This window comes from Glossina fuscipes, unplaced genomic scaffold, assembly GCF_014805625.2.
Source record: "Glossina fuscipes isolate IAEA_lab_2018 unplaced genomic scaffold, Yale_Gfus_2 177, whole genome shotgun sequence".
Lineage (NCBI taxonomy): Eukaryota > Metazoa > Arthropoda > Insecta > Diptera > Glossinidae > Glossina > Glossina fuscipes.
This window is the reverse complement of record NW_023998520.1, coordinates 546,258-560,813: the sequence shown is the minus strand read 5'-3', so window position 1 is coordinate 560,813 and position 14,556 is coordinate 546,258. Positions and strand designations below refer to the sequence as shown.

Here is a 14,556-nt window from a genome sequence, read left to right as displayed (position 1 = left end):
CTACCGGATCGGTCGTGTATACGGAAGAATACTTTCTAGATGGGTTGCTGAAGTGTCCCCACTAGCATATCTTTTCGGCAACAAGGAAAGGGTCTTGAAACGAAGTTATAATTTCAAAGAACCCGCACTACTCGGAGTTTTATGTTGTGGTAGTACCACGTTATCGACGGTATACTTAGTAGGGGTCGTATGCCGCTTATCTAATCTGTGCTTTCCTTGTTCATGACGAAGTCTTACTTGACCAGCAAAGCTGCTGCGCACTTCAAATATCTTCTGCCCCTTTAGACATCATTCATTATTTAACGTGAGTAAAATTGGATTTTGCAGAATATTACGAGGACGATAACAAAATGAAAAATCATGAAGACTCTAGCCCGAAGTTTTCATTAGTATTGATAGACCACTTAATATTCGATAACTTTGAATCTTATATAGAGTCATTGGTTACCGATAGCAGTAATATAGAAAACAAGGTACGGTTAGTTCTTTCGGCAGGACCGATTGCCTTAGGCGTTTTCACAGCAATCAAAATATGCCATGACAATATTTGGAAAATTTCTTAGATGTAAACGCTGTTCCTCGATTGATATCAATATGCGTAGGCGTTTCAGAGAAATTTGTAAACTCGTTTAGCCCTGAAGGAGCACGCTTAGCAAATGCACTTTTGACGGCCGGAAATGTATTGTTACGTAAATCCTAAATGCAGCTCATTCCGGATAATTAATTTTCCCAAATAATAAATTCCCTAGAGAGGGGAAAAACAAATGCACATTCGCGGCACGTCATGCAGCTGCGGCCGATGAAAAAGATTAGCAAAAAAGAAGACAGGGAAAAACCAAGTGTACATTCGCAGGCACGTCATGCGAGGAGAACAATTACCGTAAAAGAAGATTTTTAACAGCGGATTAAAAATGAAGCCATGAAATTAAGCAATAGTATGCTGGTAAAAATGTATACAAATAAACTATTTGCGGAAGGCAGGGTTAGTCGGACAAGAACATTTGAATCGAGAATACTGCCAAAATAAATTGTGAATATTCCTACTGTTAAGGAATATAATTGTAAAAAAAAGCATTTAGAAGAGTATTTCTCTTGAAAAGAATATCCACGATTTAGTGGTACGAATCCTATCTTAGAAAAGAGAAATTCGTAACAGTATTATATTTTGAGAAAGCATCCAAAATCATCCAGATGTGACGCGCCGTATCGTGGTTCCCCATTTTCCAACTTTCAGAAGTTTCGCCAGCTTTTGGAACGACTCACAAATGCCTCCAATATTTTTGAACAATCGATCCTCCTTTACGGTGTAATTTTTAGCAGACCTTTTCGTGTTCGTATTTTCCAAGTGTGTTGCTTCTTCTGTAGCATCATTGCATTGAGCATAGCCAACCGCTTTCATCAACTGTGAATTTGCCCAATCGCGTATCTACTACGTGAATATTATTATTATTTTCGGTAGGCATTCTACATACGGTATCTGCATGCTTAATTTTTCTGAATAGTCGGCTAGGTTAAAACCGCGATTGACGATTTCGTGTTCGCAGCAAGATTTAGTTTCGTCGCAACTATGGTGAGCGCTCAGTCGGTAAAGGCTAAATAGTTACCAATTGGGCACCACGCTCTATTGAGTCTAGATCATAAAATTTAAAACTAAATATATCATGGTTGTCCGATAAATCATCGGTAGTAGCCGAGAGACCGAAGAAATAGCCCGTAGGTTATTCTACATTGTTAACGACAAAGCAGTTCTTCCATTCGCCACGGTTCTCCGTATCGGTCGACACAGATAAAATGTTATTTTTGTAGCGTATACTGATGTGCCTGTCAAATTTGTAATTACGAAAGCGTACTTCGCAACCGGTTAATTGGGTATTTGTTCCATCATGGTCGCGGTCATAGCTTCAAGTGGAGTTATTAACCATCGCACTTATATATGGATGGTGGCGCTGAAAATCAAATTTAAAGAAAAGATGACAATATTCTTGACTGTACAGTGTTTCCATACATTGTGAGGAATTAATATAATCTATATAAAATGAAGAGAATCTCTGAAATAATGAAGGTATAAAAACTTACATTATGAGGTCATTGCGATTAGTATAAGTGTCTAATATATAACATAACTACTAGACAAGAAAAATGATCTTTACTACCGAAAACTGGCCCTGGTTGCATATGTTTCTTGGCGTACCATATGGCAAAACCGCCAATAAATAATTCTGTACCTTTGCCGTTAACAGTCAAGCATGGCTGAAGTTATTAAAAAAAAAAATATCCTTGAAAATCATATCGCATAACTTGAACTTTTTATTCCGTCGAAAAATTCCAAATAGTTCCATTTTTTGATTGCTGGTCTGGTGTCAGAGTAAAAGCCACTGATTCTCGCATTCTCCAAGCATTCTTTAACATTAGCGTCAAATTCTCGATCATCGAGTCCGTAACCCCATAATACAACTTTAGCTACTTGTATACGCATTATTTCCGCAACGTCTTAAAGCAACGAAGAGGCCAACAATTCTGAAGCAGCGTTTAGTAAATCATGTAAGCACAAAAGATTTGTTTCGCCTGCAAAAAAACAAAAGGATTTCCAACTGAACTCTATGAATAAAATAAAATAAAGGAGATAATACATCTTTTAGCTTCCACACTGCGTTTAACAAATTGTACGTATTGATATAATTCATTATTATCTGATTCTTCGTAGTTACTGATAATGTAGCGTTTGAGCTTGTTAAGGTATTTTAAATCACCGGGAGCATAGACGGCACCGGCAGAATACCACAAGCATAAGCGTAAATAATCTAGTATCTGGCAAAGAAGTAAAGAAGAAATATATTAGAGCAACACACTTTTTCTATCGTTATCTCATTTACCGAATAAGAGCGTATTGCTTGGAATGTCGGCCGATTCATAGTGGCCATCCGTGGTCAGTAATGTTTGCCTGCAAATAAATGATTAAAGAAAAATCAGAAAAGTTACTCAATTCGGTTTAATTACCGGAAAACCCGTTTATATGCACTTGTAAAAGAACCGGTCTTACGGAAGGTTTAAAATTATATAGCCTCATTTCTTTAATATCCAGCCAATTGGCGGGATCTTGAGCGTTGGCCAAAGCAGTAGATAAACCAATTATACGTATATTGCATCCGGTATGTGTGGTGTAATGAAGTTCGTACGTGACACAATTACTTCAATGTGTCTGTCGTGTCCCAGTAAATGTATTTCGTCTATAACAATTAGTACAACATCTTGTACATATTCTCTTGTCTGCCAAGACCGGCTGATGCCATCCCATTTTTCTGGTGTGGTAAGTAGTAGTTGAAAGTCCAATGGCTAATTCTTTCCTTAAACAAAGCTTTCAAAGGCGTAATATAAACAACCTTGGCTCTTTCATAATTATTGAGTGTTCGAAGTATGCTGATATACGCCACTATAGTTTTACCTGAACCTGTGAGTGCGCCCAACAAAACGTTATTAACAGTATGATAAAGACAATGAAAGACTTGAGTTTGTATAGGATTGAAATGCGTAAACCTATATAAAGATTCATAGACTAGATTTTTCAGAGCACTAACAGCTATAGGTTAATGGAGTCCACACATTAGCACCCAGCTAAGTGCCACACTCTACTCATATATAATATTGTGGCGATAAAGGCTCTTTGAGAAGTATTGTCATCCCCAGTTTTTGTGGTTTTTGGCTGTAGACAAATTTGCGCGTGGCCTAAAAAGTGTATTTTAACATGAAGTACTTAAACAGAAATTATTTATTTTTGTAATAGAATTGTAATTGCGGATTGGTAAGAAAACCTGGAACAATTCAGAATGAAAGACAAAAGTGAATTCGGGATCTTCAATCCAAAACCAAAAATTTTGACTTGTTTTACCATGTACCCGATCATTCCAAACAAAGTTTGATCATATATTGATTTTATTACGTAATACTGTACGTGTTATAGGCTGCAAAGTGGCATCAGCACTGAGCATGGGCAATTCTTTGGCTGCACGTAAGACTTGCTCAGCATATTTACTGCTACTTAATATCCTTCACGGGAAAAAAAATTTGTCTTTTTATGCTGAGCAATTTTTATTGTCTTATTGTGTTTTAATCTGAAATTAAATTGAAATAAATAATTAAATTACAAATAACAATTAGTAAAGATAAATGCAAACTTACCATAGGAATGCAACGAATATTGCGAGGAGGGTGGAGATGGCGCGCGAAGGAACTTACGACCACGTGATGTTGGTCTCCATTTTCTCCCTAAAATTTATTCCGGACAGTAATATTACCAGCAAGAACCCGAGCAAATTCCTCCGGTGAAGCTCACTTCTGCTGCATGATCCTGATCTTCGGAAAAAAGGAATTCGTCTCACTATTGTTGCCTGTAAACGCATGCCTATATTCTTTGCAAGCATGTGCTGTCTCATGGTCGCGTAGAAGATCTCGTACCCTTTCTGAAAAGCTTTATGGAGAGATTCTGTTGGAAAGGCCGGTTTTAAATATTTCGAGGTCTACGTTAATCTATTTAGTTTATTTCTGGCAATCTTGCGACCTCGTTTCACATAGCGGAAGGCGTCTTCGTTCAGCGTGAATTCCTCTAAACATATTTCGCATTGCAGCTGCTCACGAATGTAGCGTGCTATTCCACATCCTGAGAGCAGCCTCAGGAACTCTTCAAGTTTTTGGCGTAACGGCTAATGGACAGATCTTAGAATATTTCACCATCAGGGGCGAACGGTACAAATTCGTCTTCTTCATTGGCCGGCGCTTCAAGGACGTAGCTCAGTTTATCGATGAGGAGGTAGTCGTTCTCCTCTTCGACTGCTGCTGACCAACACTCCTCCTCTGCGGTCCTTAGTATTTTGGTCAGCGCCATTATTTCTACGGACGATCGGCACCTCCTGTTGCTATTGTTGGCTGCCATATTGCTGAAAAATCTTTCCAACAGATCTTGGCTTACCCTGTATGGCGCGATGGTTATGCCAGGGTAAGCCTCCAGCAGCTCTTCCATGATTGCTTGGAAGTTCGTGATTGTTGTTTGGACGTCCAGAGATCCAGGTCCCCAATAAATTCGTTCTGCAAGTAATCTTCTACGTCTTTCAGTTCTTCTTTCAGCTCTGTCCATGTGTCGCTGCTGATGGTTTCTCGATGAATGACGTTTACGAACTTGGTAATTATCGTGGTTAAGTCGCAGAGTGCTTGCGCTTTTCCGTCATTGTCTTCGATTGCTTTTGGAGTGTTGCGACCTGCGCATCGCTCATCGCCTGCATCGAAATGGCTGACTCCCATGCCTTGCTGTAGGCCGGCATCCAGCCTCTCTGTTGCCAGTAAGAAGAACCTTTCGGTCGCATTTCCGACACTATCGACAAGACATTGATATCAAAACGGTCTTTTTCGGCCCCTATTTTTTAAAAAATTACTTTTACTATATGGGGATAATCGCACAAAAACCGGATGTAGTGTGCGCTGCCGTTTGCCCGCTTTCTATTGGATACTTTGTTTCCAAATATACGTGTATGCTGTACGTTTGCCCGATTTCGGTCGTAGACAACAGCTCTCACGTCCAGCCCCATCTCTTCAGCCATTTTCATGTTTTCTTCCAACACCGGCCCAATTTTTTTCTGAGTTGTTGTGCGGGGATAGCTGCTCAGCACTACGTGGAATGGAGTGAGAAGACTACGTGCTGCGAAGACCAGCACACTTTGGTGTTCTATTGTCTTCGTCTTCCTTTGGTTGGAGTAGTCGCAACCCCGCAGCGCGTCATCTGCTCGCGAGTACACCGTCGCGCGGTTGGTGTACACCTCGTCAAAATAGATCTGCACAACTCTGTCTTTTTCGGTCAGTTGATCGGGTTTTGGACGATTTGATTGCCGGCGACTTGCAGCCTGGGCAGACGTAGACGGTCCGTCGTAGCTCTTGTTGTGGGCCTGTGCAAAGTCGTCCTCTTCGGTCAATCGGGCGGGTTTTGGACGATTTGACTGCCGGCGATTTGCAGCCTGCGTAGAGGTAGAGGGTCTGCCGTAACTCTCGTTATGGACCTCGCAATCTTTAGTAGCTATTCTCCCGCGGTCCTTTAGGAATCTGTCCAGCATCCAGGCACGTGTTTTCTTGAGTGATTTTGGCGTCATTACCATCTCGTTTGGAGTAGATCGCCCCGTCGTCGATCCTTGCGATGTCGCAGTTGAAGATACTTCTAAAACAGTTTCAAACTTCAGTTCGAGTATTATACGCCTCAATCCCAATAAAACATCATCTATGATGGATGTATTCAGAACCGTCTCACCCTCCTCGAATCTGCAAAATTTTCCTTTCGCCAGACGGGTATATTCCTTAGCGGCCTTTTCACGTGCTAAAAGTCTCCTCCTGGTTTTAGCTGCCTGCTTACATCCCAGCTCTTCAGCATCCCACGCATATGAGGTAAGAGCGGTATGGAACGACCCTGCATCAAGCTTTTTTATACCATCTCTGATTGTTTGTAGAGTCATTATAACTCGCGGAACGGTTACTGTGCTGTTTAACTCCACGCTAAGCCTGCGCGCCAGTTCTTTGTAGAGTCCTTTGGGTGAAGACCGCCGAGGATGCCACAGGTCCGGATACTTGCGGAGGAGTCTGCTAAGCACATCGCACAGCTCATAGTTGCATTTGGTGAACATAATCTCTGAAAAGATAGATGTATATATAGATATTTGGCGGAAGCATTTTGAAGGGTGCTATGTCCTATCATGAACGTCAAACGTCTAAATATGATAGGGGTTGGAGGAAAAATTTAATAATGGTTATGGGAAATCGGTGGCATTTGGTATGGTTGTCGCCATTTTTAGATAGCAAATTACCTTATGACGGTGTATATTTTTAACAAGCAGGAAAGAAGAAAGAATGTATGATTGTCCCAGTTGTAGCAGCAAATTGTCAGTAGCTGCCTGTCCACAGACCGATGATACGCCCTTGTTGGCTCTTGATGATGAATCGAAACAAACCTTTTTAAATGGTCCAACGCTGTGTCGTAAAAAGCACTTGTTGTCATTAAACCCAAAATTTAATCATAGGTCACCCCAACTCTGTGAGACACCCAATAGAATTTCACGACAAACCGAGACTAGGACACCAGAATTAGGGGAGTTTGTTAAAAATGCTGTTGAAACAAGTACACCAGGCGCCACTAGAAAATTGCCAGTTCAGGAAAGGGAAAAAGATAACGACGCAGTATTAATGGCAAACCGACCAAAGTGGTGGCGGCTATCGGGTTTAAGGCGTACTCGCACTAATTCAAAGAAATAACAAATGAAGAGAATTGATAGAACACGCAAATTTTCTTATAAGATTCATTTATTTTTTTTAATGTTAGTACATTTTGAGTCTTTTCTTATGCTTTTTTCTTATTGGGTTCGATACTCATTGGCGTTGCTAGTGTGGCCATCTATCGCTATAAATACTAATTGGCTGGATAATATATACTAAAGAAGCGAGAAATGATTATTTTATTATAATTAGTTTTACTATTTTTTCGTAATATATACTAAAACCAAAAAAAAATGTATACTCATGGGATATTATTCGATTTTCAAATTTTTGTAGATTTATCTGCTGTAGTTTATGAATAATAAACAAGGAACGCAATTTTTAACGTCACATTGTAGGCGTATCCTTCGATTGATATGCGCAATTTTCAATACCAGCCTCTGTACAATTTCCAATGCTTCTGCCAGCTTCATTTTTGTGGCCAAGAGACAAACAAAGATTACATAGATGGGCAGACACCAGCCGGACGTACATAAATCGATTTATAATTAGATGCTGATCATGAATGTATGTACTCTCAAGTTTCTCTCTTGCAAACGCATCATTCTATGGTGATGGACGGAAAAATTACAAATGAGCCTTTCTCTTCGCCTCTCCGTCTGTCCTTTTGTACTTTTGTCCGTCTATTTGCCTGCCCGTCCTTCCAATGTCTGCCCATATGAATTTGTGTTCAAGTTCTAGGTCGCAATTTCTGCGATATTTTAATGCAATTTGGTACACCGCCGTATTTTGGCCCAAGGACGAACGCTATTGAAAATGGTTTGAATCGGTCTATTTTTTCGACAACTCCCAAAATAAATTGAAAATTTGTGTCATGTTTATTAATTCATAGTAGTAAATTGGCATAGATATCAGTCTGTTCAATCTGTCAGTCGCCCTATTTTTTGAATATCACCGCGTTTGCTATTCGATATTTTAGTATTTATTTCTTAAATGTTTTAAACTCTATTTAAAGCGTCTCATGTGATTATTGACCTTCGGGGGTGTGTTAATTGTCCAAACGCAGCGACTCCGGCTGCGTACAGTAAAATAACACCCAAAGCTGCGTTGAGCGACGTAAGCTCAAAGGCGATAAACCATGAAATTGTGGGTTCCCACGAAATTTTATTTGACAGAATGAATACTCAAAACTTTCGCAAGCGTTTTAACAGGTGTTTATAGTAAATATTGTTGTAATAGTAGTAGTACTGACATATGGCAACGTAAATGTGTGGACGCATACGTATGTATAAGGCAAGTAAATAAATAAATTGTTACAGTCGATGCATCGTCACTTAGTTATTAGTTGATGTTTGTTTTTAACCGTTTACAAATCTCTAGTCAGGTCCAAAATTGAATTTGGACATTTCACATGTTGCAATTTCCCAAAATATATTGAGAAAGGTATACAAGCATTTGAAAACCGAATGTTGAAGCATTGTACTGGACTGACCCCCTCAACTCCTCAACATATTCTCAATGTCATATCTGGTGAATGGCCGGTTTCCGAAATAGCCATTTTTTGCACTGCCAAAGAGTTAATTAAAGTCAAGATGATAAATGCTTCTTTTTTTCAGGAAATTATATCTCTCAGTGATACTGTCACTTGCAGCTATACTTTTTGCTATTAAAAACTTCGTCATATTTTTGATAAGTTAGATTCAATTCCTCCCTTGAATTTCATTACCAGCAAATGCAGAGTCTTCATGAACATTCTCGGATCGATCTCTCCCTCAAAACAAAATGTCAACTTCTCTTGTATGAGGTTGTTATGCCAAGAAAAGCTCCTTTTTTAATACAACAACGGATATAATATATATGCCACCGACGGTTCCGTCGGACATAATGTATCTGACTTCTCGGTCGTGAAACATCTACCTGAAACAGTACATCGAGTTAAAGTGGAAGAGGAACTTTCCTCGACTTTTATTGAGTTGCTCGCCATTCGACATGCTATTAAGGTTGCTATCTTCGATGATATCAGAAGGTTTGTTACTTTTTCTGACAGCAGGTCAGCTCTACTTCTGTCACCTCGTTTGTGTACCTGGCCACTGCGGCTTTTTTTAAAATGTAAAAGCCGACTTTCATGCAGGGAGAGCTCGTGTTGATGGGACAATTTTGTCCATCAAATACACTCCCAATTAAGCAATTCAGGCAATTCGCAACCTCATCCTTCAACAGCTAAACGACGAATTTAAAGAAATCGCGCGCGTTAAATCCAATCGCCTTTTCTATAAATTAAATCCCACATTTCAATTCAAACCCTTTTCTGTATCTTCTTTTAATTCCTGGGAAATCAAAATTCTTTATAGACTCATGAGTGGTCATACTTATGACAAGGTTTATTTAAAAATGATTCGCGCTATACCATGTGATGTTTGTGAAGTTTGCAATGTTGTTGAGTCTGCTGAGCATCTAATCTTCAGATGTCACAAGCTTAATGGCATTAGAAATTGCTTTAGCTTCTTCGAGTTATGTGGCTGTTTCCTCGATCTCTTTGCAGCAAAAAATGTACGTCATCTCGGGGAACTAACTTGCTTTAGAAAAGCAAATTTATCCTTTTAAAATTTTTTTTTCCTCTTCTTTCCGTTTTTCTCTTTCATTTTTGCGTTCAATCATCTTCTATTACCATAGCATTCCTTTTCGTTTTCAGCCAAAGTTTGCAACACTGTTTAACTTTCAAGAACTAAACAAGCACACACATACACAATTACGCTTAACATGCTGGCTCCAGTTATTACGGCCGCTCCTTTTTTTGTTGCGTTTTGTACATAATTGTGACCAAAAATTACGACAGTTTATTATCTGGACATATAAGCCACAAATCTATTGGCTTAGTCCATCTCAATTCAACCAAAAAGAAAAAAAAAGATGTTTGTTTTTTGGTTTATTCCAAGCACCGCTACACCATCTTCGTATTCGAATTGTGGCCAGCACACATGGTGCAAGTCAAGGTATTTTTCTAGCGCCTTGAGATCTACTTCATGGCATATTGCTTGAATTTCCGCACTGGAATAGCCCTCAATTTCTTTTGCTTAGCGTAGAGATTTCAACGTCATCGGCTAACGGCAAGATTTCCTTGCGTGCTTTCTCATCTGGCAAACCTACAGGTGGACCGTATATTAAAATACCTTGCGGAGTTTTATACTCATTCTCTTTCTTTGAACGTTATATTAACGTCATATAATTTTAATGTATGTTTCATATTTTTGGCATATGCACAAAAATAAATTCCCGGCGATTTTTGTCTGAATTTCGCTTCAAAGTTATGCATAGATGCAATATAATACCGTACTCTGCTTTGTATGTTTTGCTTAGAATTTTTAATTCTCTCCCGTTCACTTTCCTTGTATCTCTTCGTGTTTTTCTTTCTTTCATTAAACATTTATTATTTTTGTTGTAAGCTATACTATTTTTGTCGTAAGCTATACGACAATGATATCAGCTGACAACTTTTTTTTTTTATTTGAAGACTTCGGTGACACTATAAATGTCGATAATTACAAAGAAGCGCGTTATATCGTCAGCTGATCGCTATTTATAGTTAACATTCACAATGAGAGTTTTCTTTTATTCATTCACAATAGGGGAGTTTTTTAATTTTGCAGACGTGCATTTCTTTCTCTCTTTCATACAATCGGACATTTCAATTTTGACGGCGGATAAAATAAGATCGTCAAGTAAGAAGTAAAAAAGTTTCTTTTTAACATTTAAAATTTTTTCAAAAATTAAATTAAGAGGCTTTGTTAAAGTCTTAGGAATCTACTTAATGGAAGACGTGACGAATTCTCCCAACAAGTGAAAGATATTTGTCATAAAATCGTAAAATTAAAAAGTGCATGATTGGATTGAAAAGTGAGCTAGCTGGTTTGCTGGGCGAACGTATTCGCACGTATAAATGTCCATTTAACTGTTACTATTGTAAGCTTTCTTATGCTGCATCTACTAAAGGAATTGAATAATTAAATGAAAACTATCTTTCAGCTATGGTATGATAAGATGTAATAAGTAAGGACAGGTCAATCACGCTTTTCTAGTCTGAAACGTCAACGCATTATCAAAACAACTATAACAAGACTCAGTTTTTTTTTTATATTGAATATTTCCTGTTAGTTCTTCGACATATTCGTGCAAGTGGTTTGAATAAATATATAATCTTATCTATATAAGTGTATAAAAAAAAGAGCATTTATCTCCCCTTGAACGCATCACACCACCTTAAAGCGTTACCCAGGCGGAAAAACGTGATACCACAGAACGGAGAAAGCCTTGCGTTTAGAGCAAGACTTTGTAGATCGTTTAGAGGGATAGATTCTTGTGATCATTGATTACTTTGAAAGTCTTTCTTCCAGGAATGGCAAACAAGTAGATCATAATTTTCTGTTCGTCAGAATACATAAGGTTTTTGTCCTAAGTAACTAGATGTTGTCTAGATCAGATAATTATTTTCCTCTAGATAAGCGGTGGCGAACTTTTTTCGATCAACAGGGCAAAAAAAAAGAAAAGTCAAATTTATGCACGATTATTGAGTTTACGTGATTGTTACTTAACAAATAATCTAAGAATAAAATAAGAAGCTATTAATAATTATTATAATGTTTCACTAAGTTAGCATCAACCTACATAATGAAGTTTCATTACGTGTATTCTCGAAGAGAATATTCAAAGTTTGTAATAATTGAACACATACAAAACTGGAACCTCCACTTTTTTGACGCATTATATGCAAAAAGTATGATAACATATGTTTCTTCAAGAAAAAGCTGGAAAAAGAAAATAATTAATACATAATTATAAAGAGCGAGTTATTACTCGCTGCTTACTCGAAAACCGGACTGTCATGTTTATCACCCCATATTAAAATTTCCGCTATACTTCATAACGATTCGACCAGCAAATCCCTATTACTCTCGGATACGGTTGTATTTTTTTTTTAAATACTATATAAATACTTTACTTTTCCGCCTTTCAACCACAAATGCAATTTTATGATTTTAATCCGAAAATGTTCTTCAAATTACAGCTGATTATTATTATCGTATTGCGCAACCAATTGAATTGTTTACATATTGAAAATGAACCGAAACGCAAAATAAATGAATAACACAAATATTTATCAGCTGTTTGTAGCCCATACTTTGTATTAAAAAAGTACAGTAAAACTTCGAAGAATACATTTTTTAATAACCCATGAAGTTTATATCATTTTAAAAATCGCGTTCGGTTTCGAAGTAACGCGGTCGAAAATAATAATAATGAATTCTATCTAATAGGCAAGAAAGTGACTACTTTACATTTATACAAAATTTAAAATTTCTTCTATATGTGCACACAGAAAAATTAGTGAAGGTATTTATTTAAACGTTGTAAGATTTTTGTTAAAAACCAAGATAATCTACATGCCATAATCTTCTCTAAAACCTTAGAGAGGCAAGATAAAAGAGAACTTGGGCGATAATCAGATGCGATGGAGACATTTTTTGACTTCGGAATTGGAACAACTGTTGCCAGTTTCCACATGTAGGGTATATGGCCAGTCATAAATACCGTATTATATAGGTCCAGTAATTTCTATTTACTAGACTTAGGCATAGCACTGATCATTCGGTATGAGATGCGGTGTAGACCAGGTGTCTTCCTCTTCAAATTGGAGAGACAACTTCCAAGTTCCAAGGTGGATACGCAATTTTCCAGGAACATCTATCTATGTTATTTGAAAGAGATATTGGAGTCCTTTCATTTTCGATGAAAGCACTGGAGAAGTTGCTGTCAGAGGAGTATTCGCACCACACTTTTCCAAAGTAATTAGAAATCTCATCTGCGTCAGTTAAAGTTCCATTGGGAGTGCAGATGGCAGAAATTTGGTTCATGTTTGAAGTCCCATTAAGTCTGTTGATTTTGTTCCAGACAACTTTCATTGATGTATTTCTGTGAATTCGTCTCGAGAAAAGTTCGAAACTAAGTGCCTTTGATTTCCGTAATTCCTTCCTGAATAGAGCGTTGGCCTTTTTGTATAATAACAAGTGATTCTGATCAGGACATCTCTTAAAGCGGTGCCATAGATCCATTTTATTTTTCCTCAAAAACGGAAGCGTGTTGTTCCACCAAGGGACCCTAGCTCGTTTAAAAGAGGTGTAGGATTGAAGAATAGAGAGATGAGCAGCCGTGCGAATCGCTTTAGACATAATAGCAGCATCATGGTTGCAGTTCCCGTTAAATGGCTTTGAATTCAAAAATGACTCCACCTGTTTGGAGTAATTGATCCAATCCGCTTTATCTAGGAGGAATTTGGCCTATTTTGCTGGAGTAGCAGAGGACGTTGAAAGTTTAAGATCGATTATGATTGGAAAGTGATCACTATTATGTAGATCATCAGAAATAGACCAGGAAACCAAAGGAAGAAGTGATGGAGAGCAACAAGTTAAATCAATATGTGAAAAAGTATGATGAGTTGAGAAGTGCGTTGGTTTTCCATCATTTAAAACGCAAAGGTTGTTTTGAAAAAATCCCTTTTCTAAAACAGTACCGCGAGTGTTGTTCACTGTCGAGCCCCAGATGGTATTCCAGCTGTTGAAATCGCCGCATGTAATTAATGGGGGGGAAAGTACGGAGAATAAATTGTAGAGTTCTTGCTGAGAAAACGATTGCGAAGGTGGAATATAGAGCGAAAGCACTGTAAATTTTCTATTTCACATTATTTGTATCGCTACGGCTTGTATATTTGAGCTTAAATTTATGCGTTTGTGAGGTATACTTGATTTTATAAAAACACCTACTCCTTGTTTGGAATATGAATTTTGATCAGCATTCGTGAAGTATCCAGTATATGATTTGGGTGGAATAGGATTAAAGAGCTTCTACAATGGGTTTCTTGAAGTGATAAAAAGGTTGGATTAAAATCACTTATGAGTGTACGGAGTTCATCAAAACTATTAATAAGTCCCTTAATGTTCCATTGTAGAATTTTAAAAACTTTATTTAATTGTAATGACATGTAAGCAGAGTGGAGTGAGGGTTAAGTTGACATGTCAGCGTCTCCGTCGAGAAAGTCGCTATAGGAATTTTTCGTGAATGATTTATTCTTACCAGCAGAATAATCTGTACTTAGGGGATTTGGTACATTTGAACGAGTTAGCGCACGTGAATAATTTGAAATTGAAGATTGATTAATGGATGAAAGAATGAATTCATTACTACTTGTGATTTGTTGAGTAAAGTTGAGAGCTGGAGATTCTGGAGAATTTGGTATATTAGATTTTAGCATATGTGTTGTTG

At 37.8% G+C, this 14,556-nt stretch overlaps 1 protein-coding gene across 3 annotated transcripts in view; it reads right to left on the bottom strand.

The window, feature by feature from the left end:
* Nucleotides 1–1,049: 1,049 nt before the first annotated feature.
* LOC119641769 overlaps nt 1,050–14,556 on the bottom strand; it is a 36,352-nt gene continuing 22,845 nt past the window's right edge. Inside the window, exons 1-8 of one of the 3 annotated variants that reach the window (XM_038040610.1) lie at nt 6,837–6,925; nt 4,177–6,661; nt 3,887–4,109; nt 2,998–3,809; nt 2,874–2,941; nt 2,631–2,808; nt 2,226–2,565; nt 1,050–1,946 (exon numbers count right to left, since the gene is read on the bottom strand). In XM_038040610.1, the coding sequence (XP_037896538.1) occupies nt 5,412–6,656 (1,245 nt within the window). In that variant the 5' untranslated portion in view covers nt 6,657–6,661; nt 6,837–6,925 and the 3' untranslated portion in view covers nt 1,050–1,946; nt 2,226–2,565; nt 2,631–2,808; ... (2 more) ...; nt 3,887–4,109; nt 4,177–5,411. Of the gene's footprint in view, nt 1,947–2,225; nt 2,566–2,630; nt 2,809–2,873; nt 2,942–2,997; nt 4,110–4,176; nt 6,662–6,836; nt 6,926–14,556 lie in introns of those variants that run through there. The other 2 variants (XM_038040608.1, XM_038040609.1) reach the window with 2 other exon arrangements.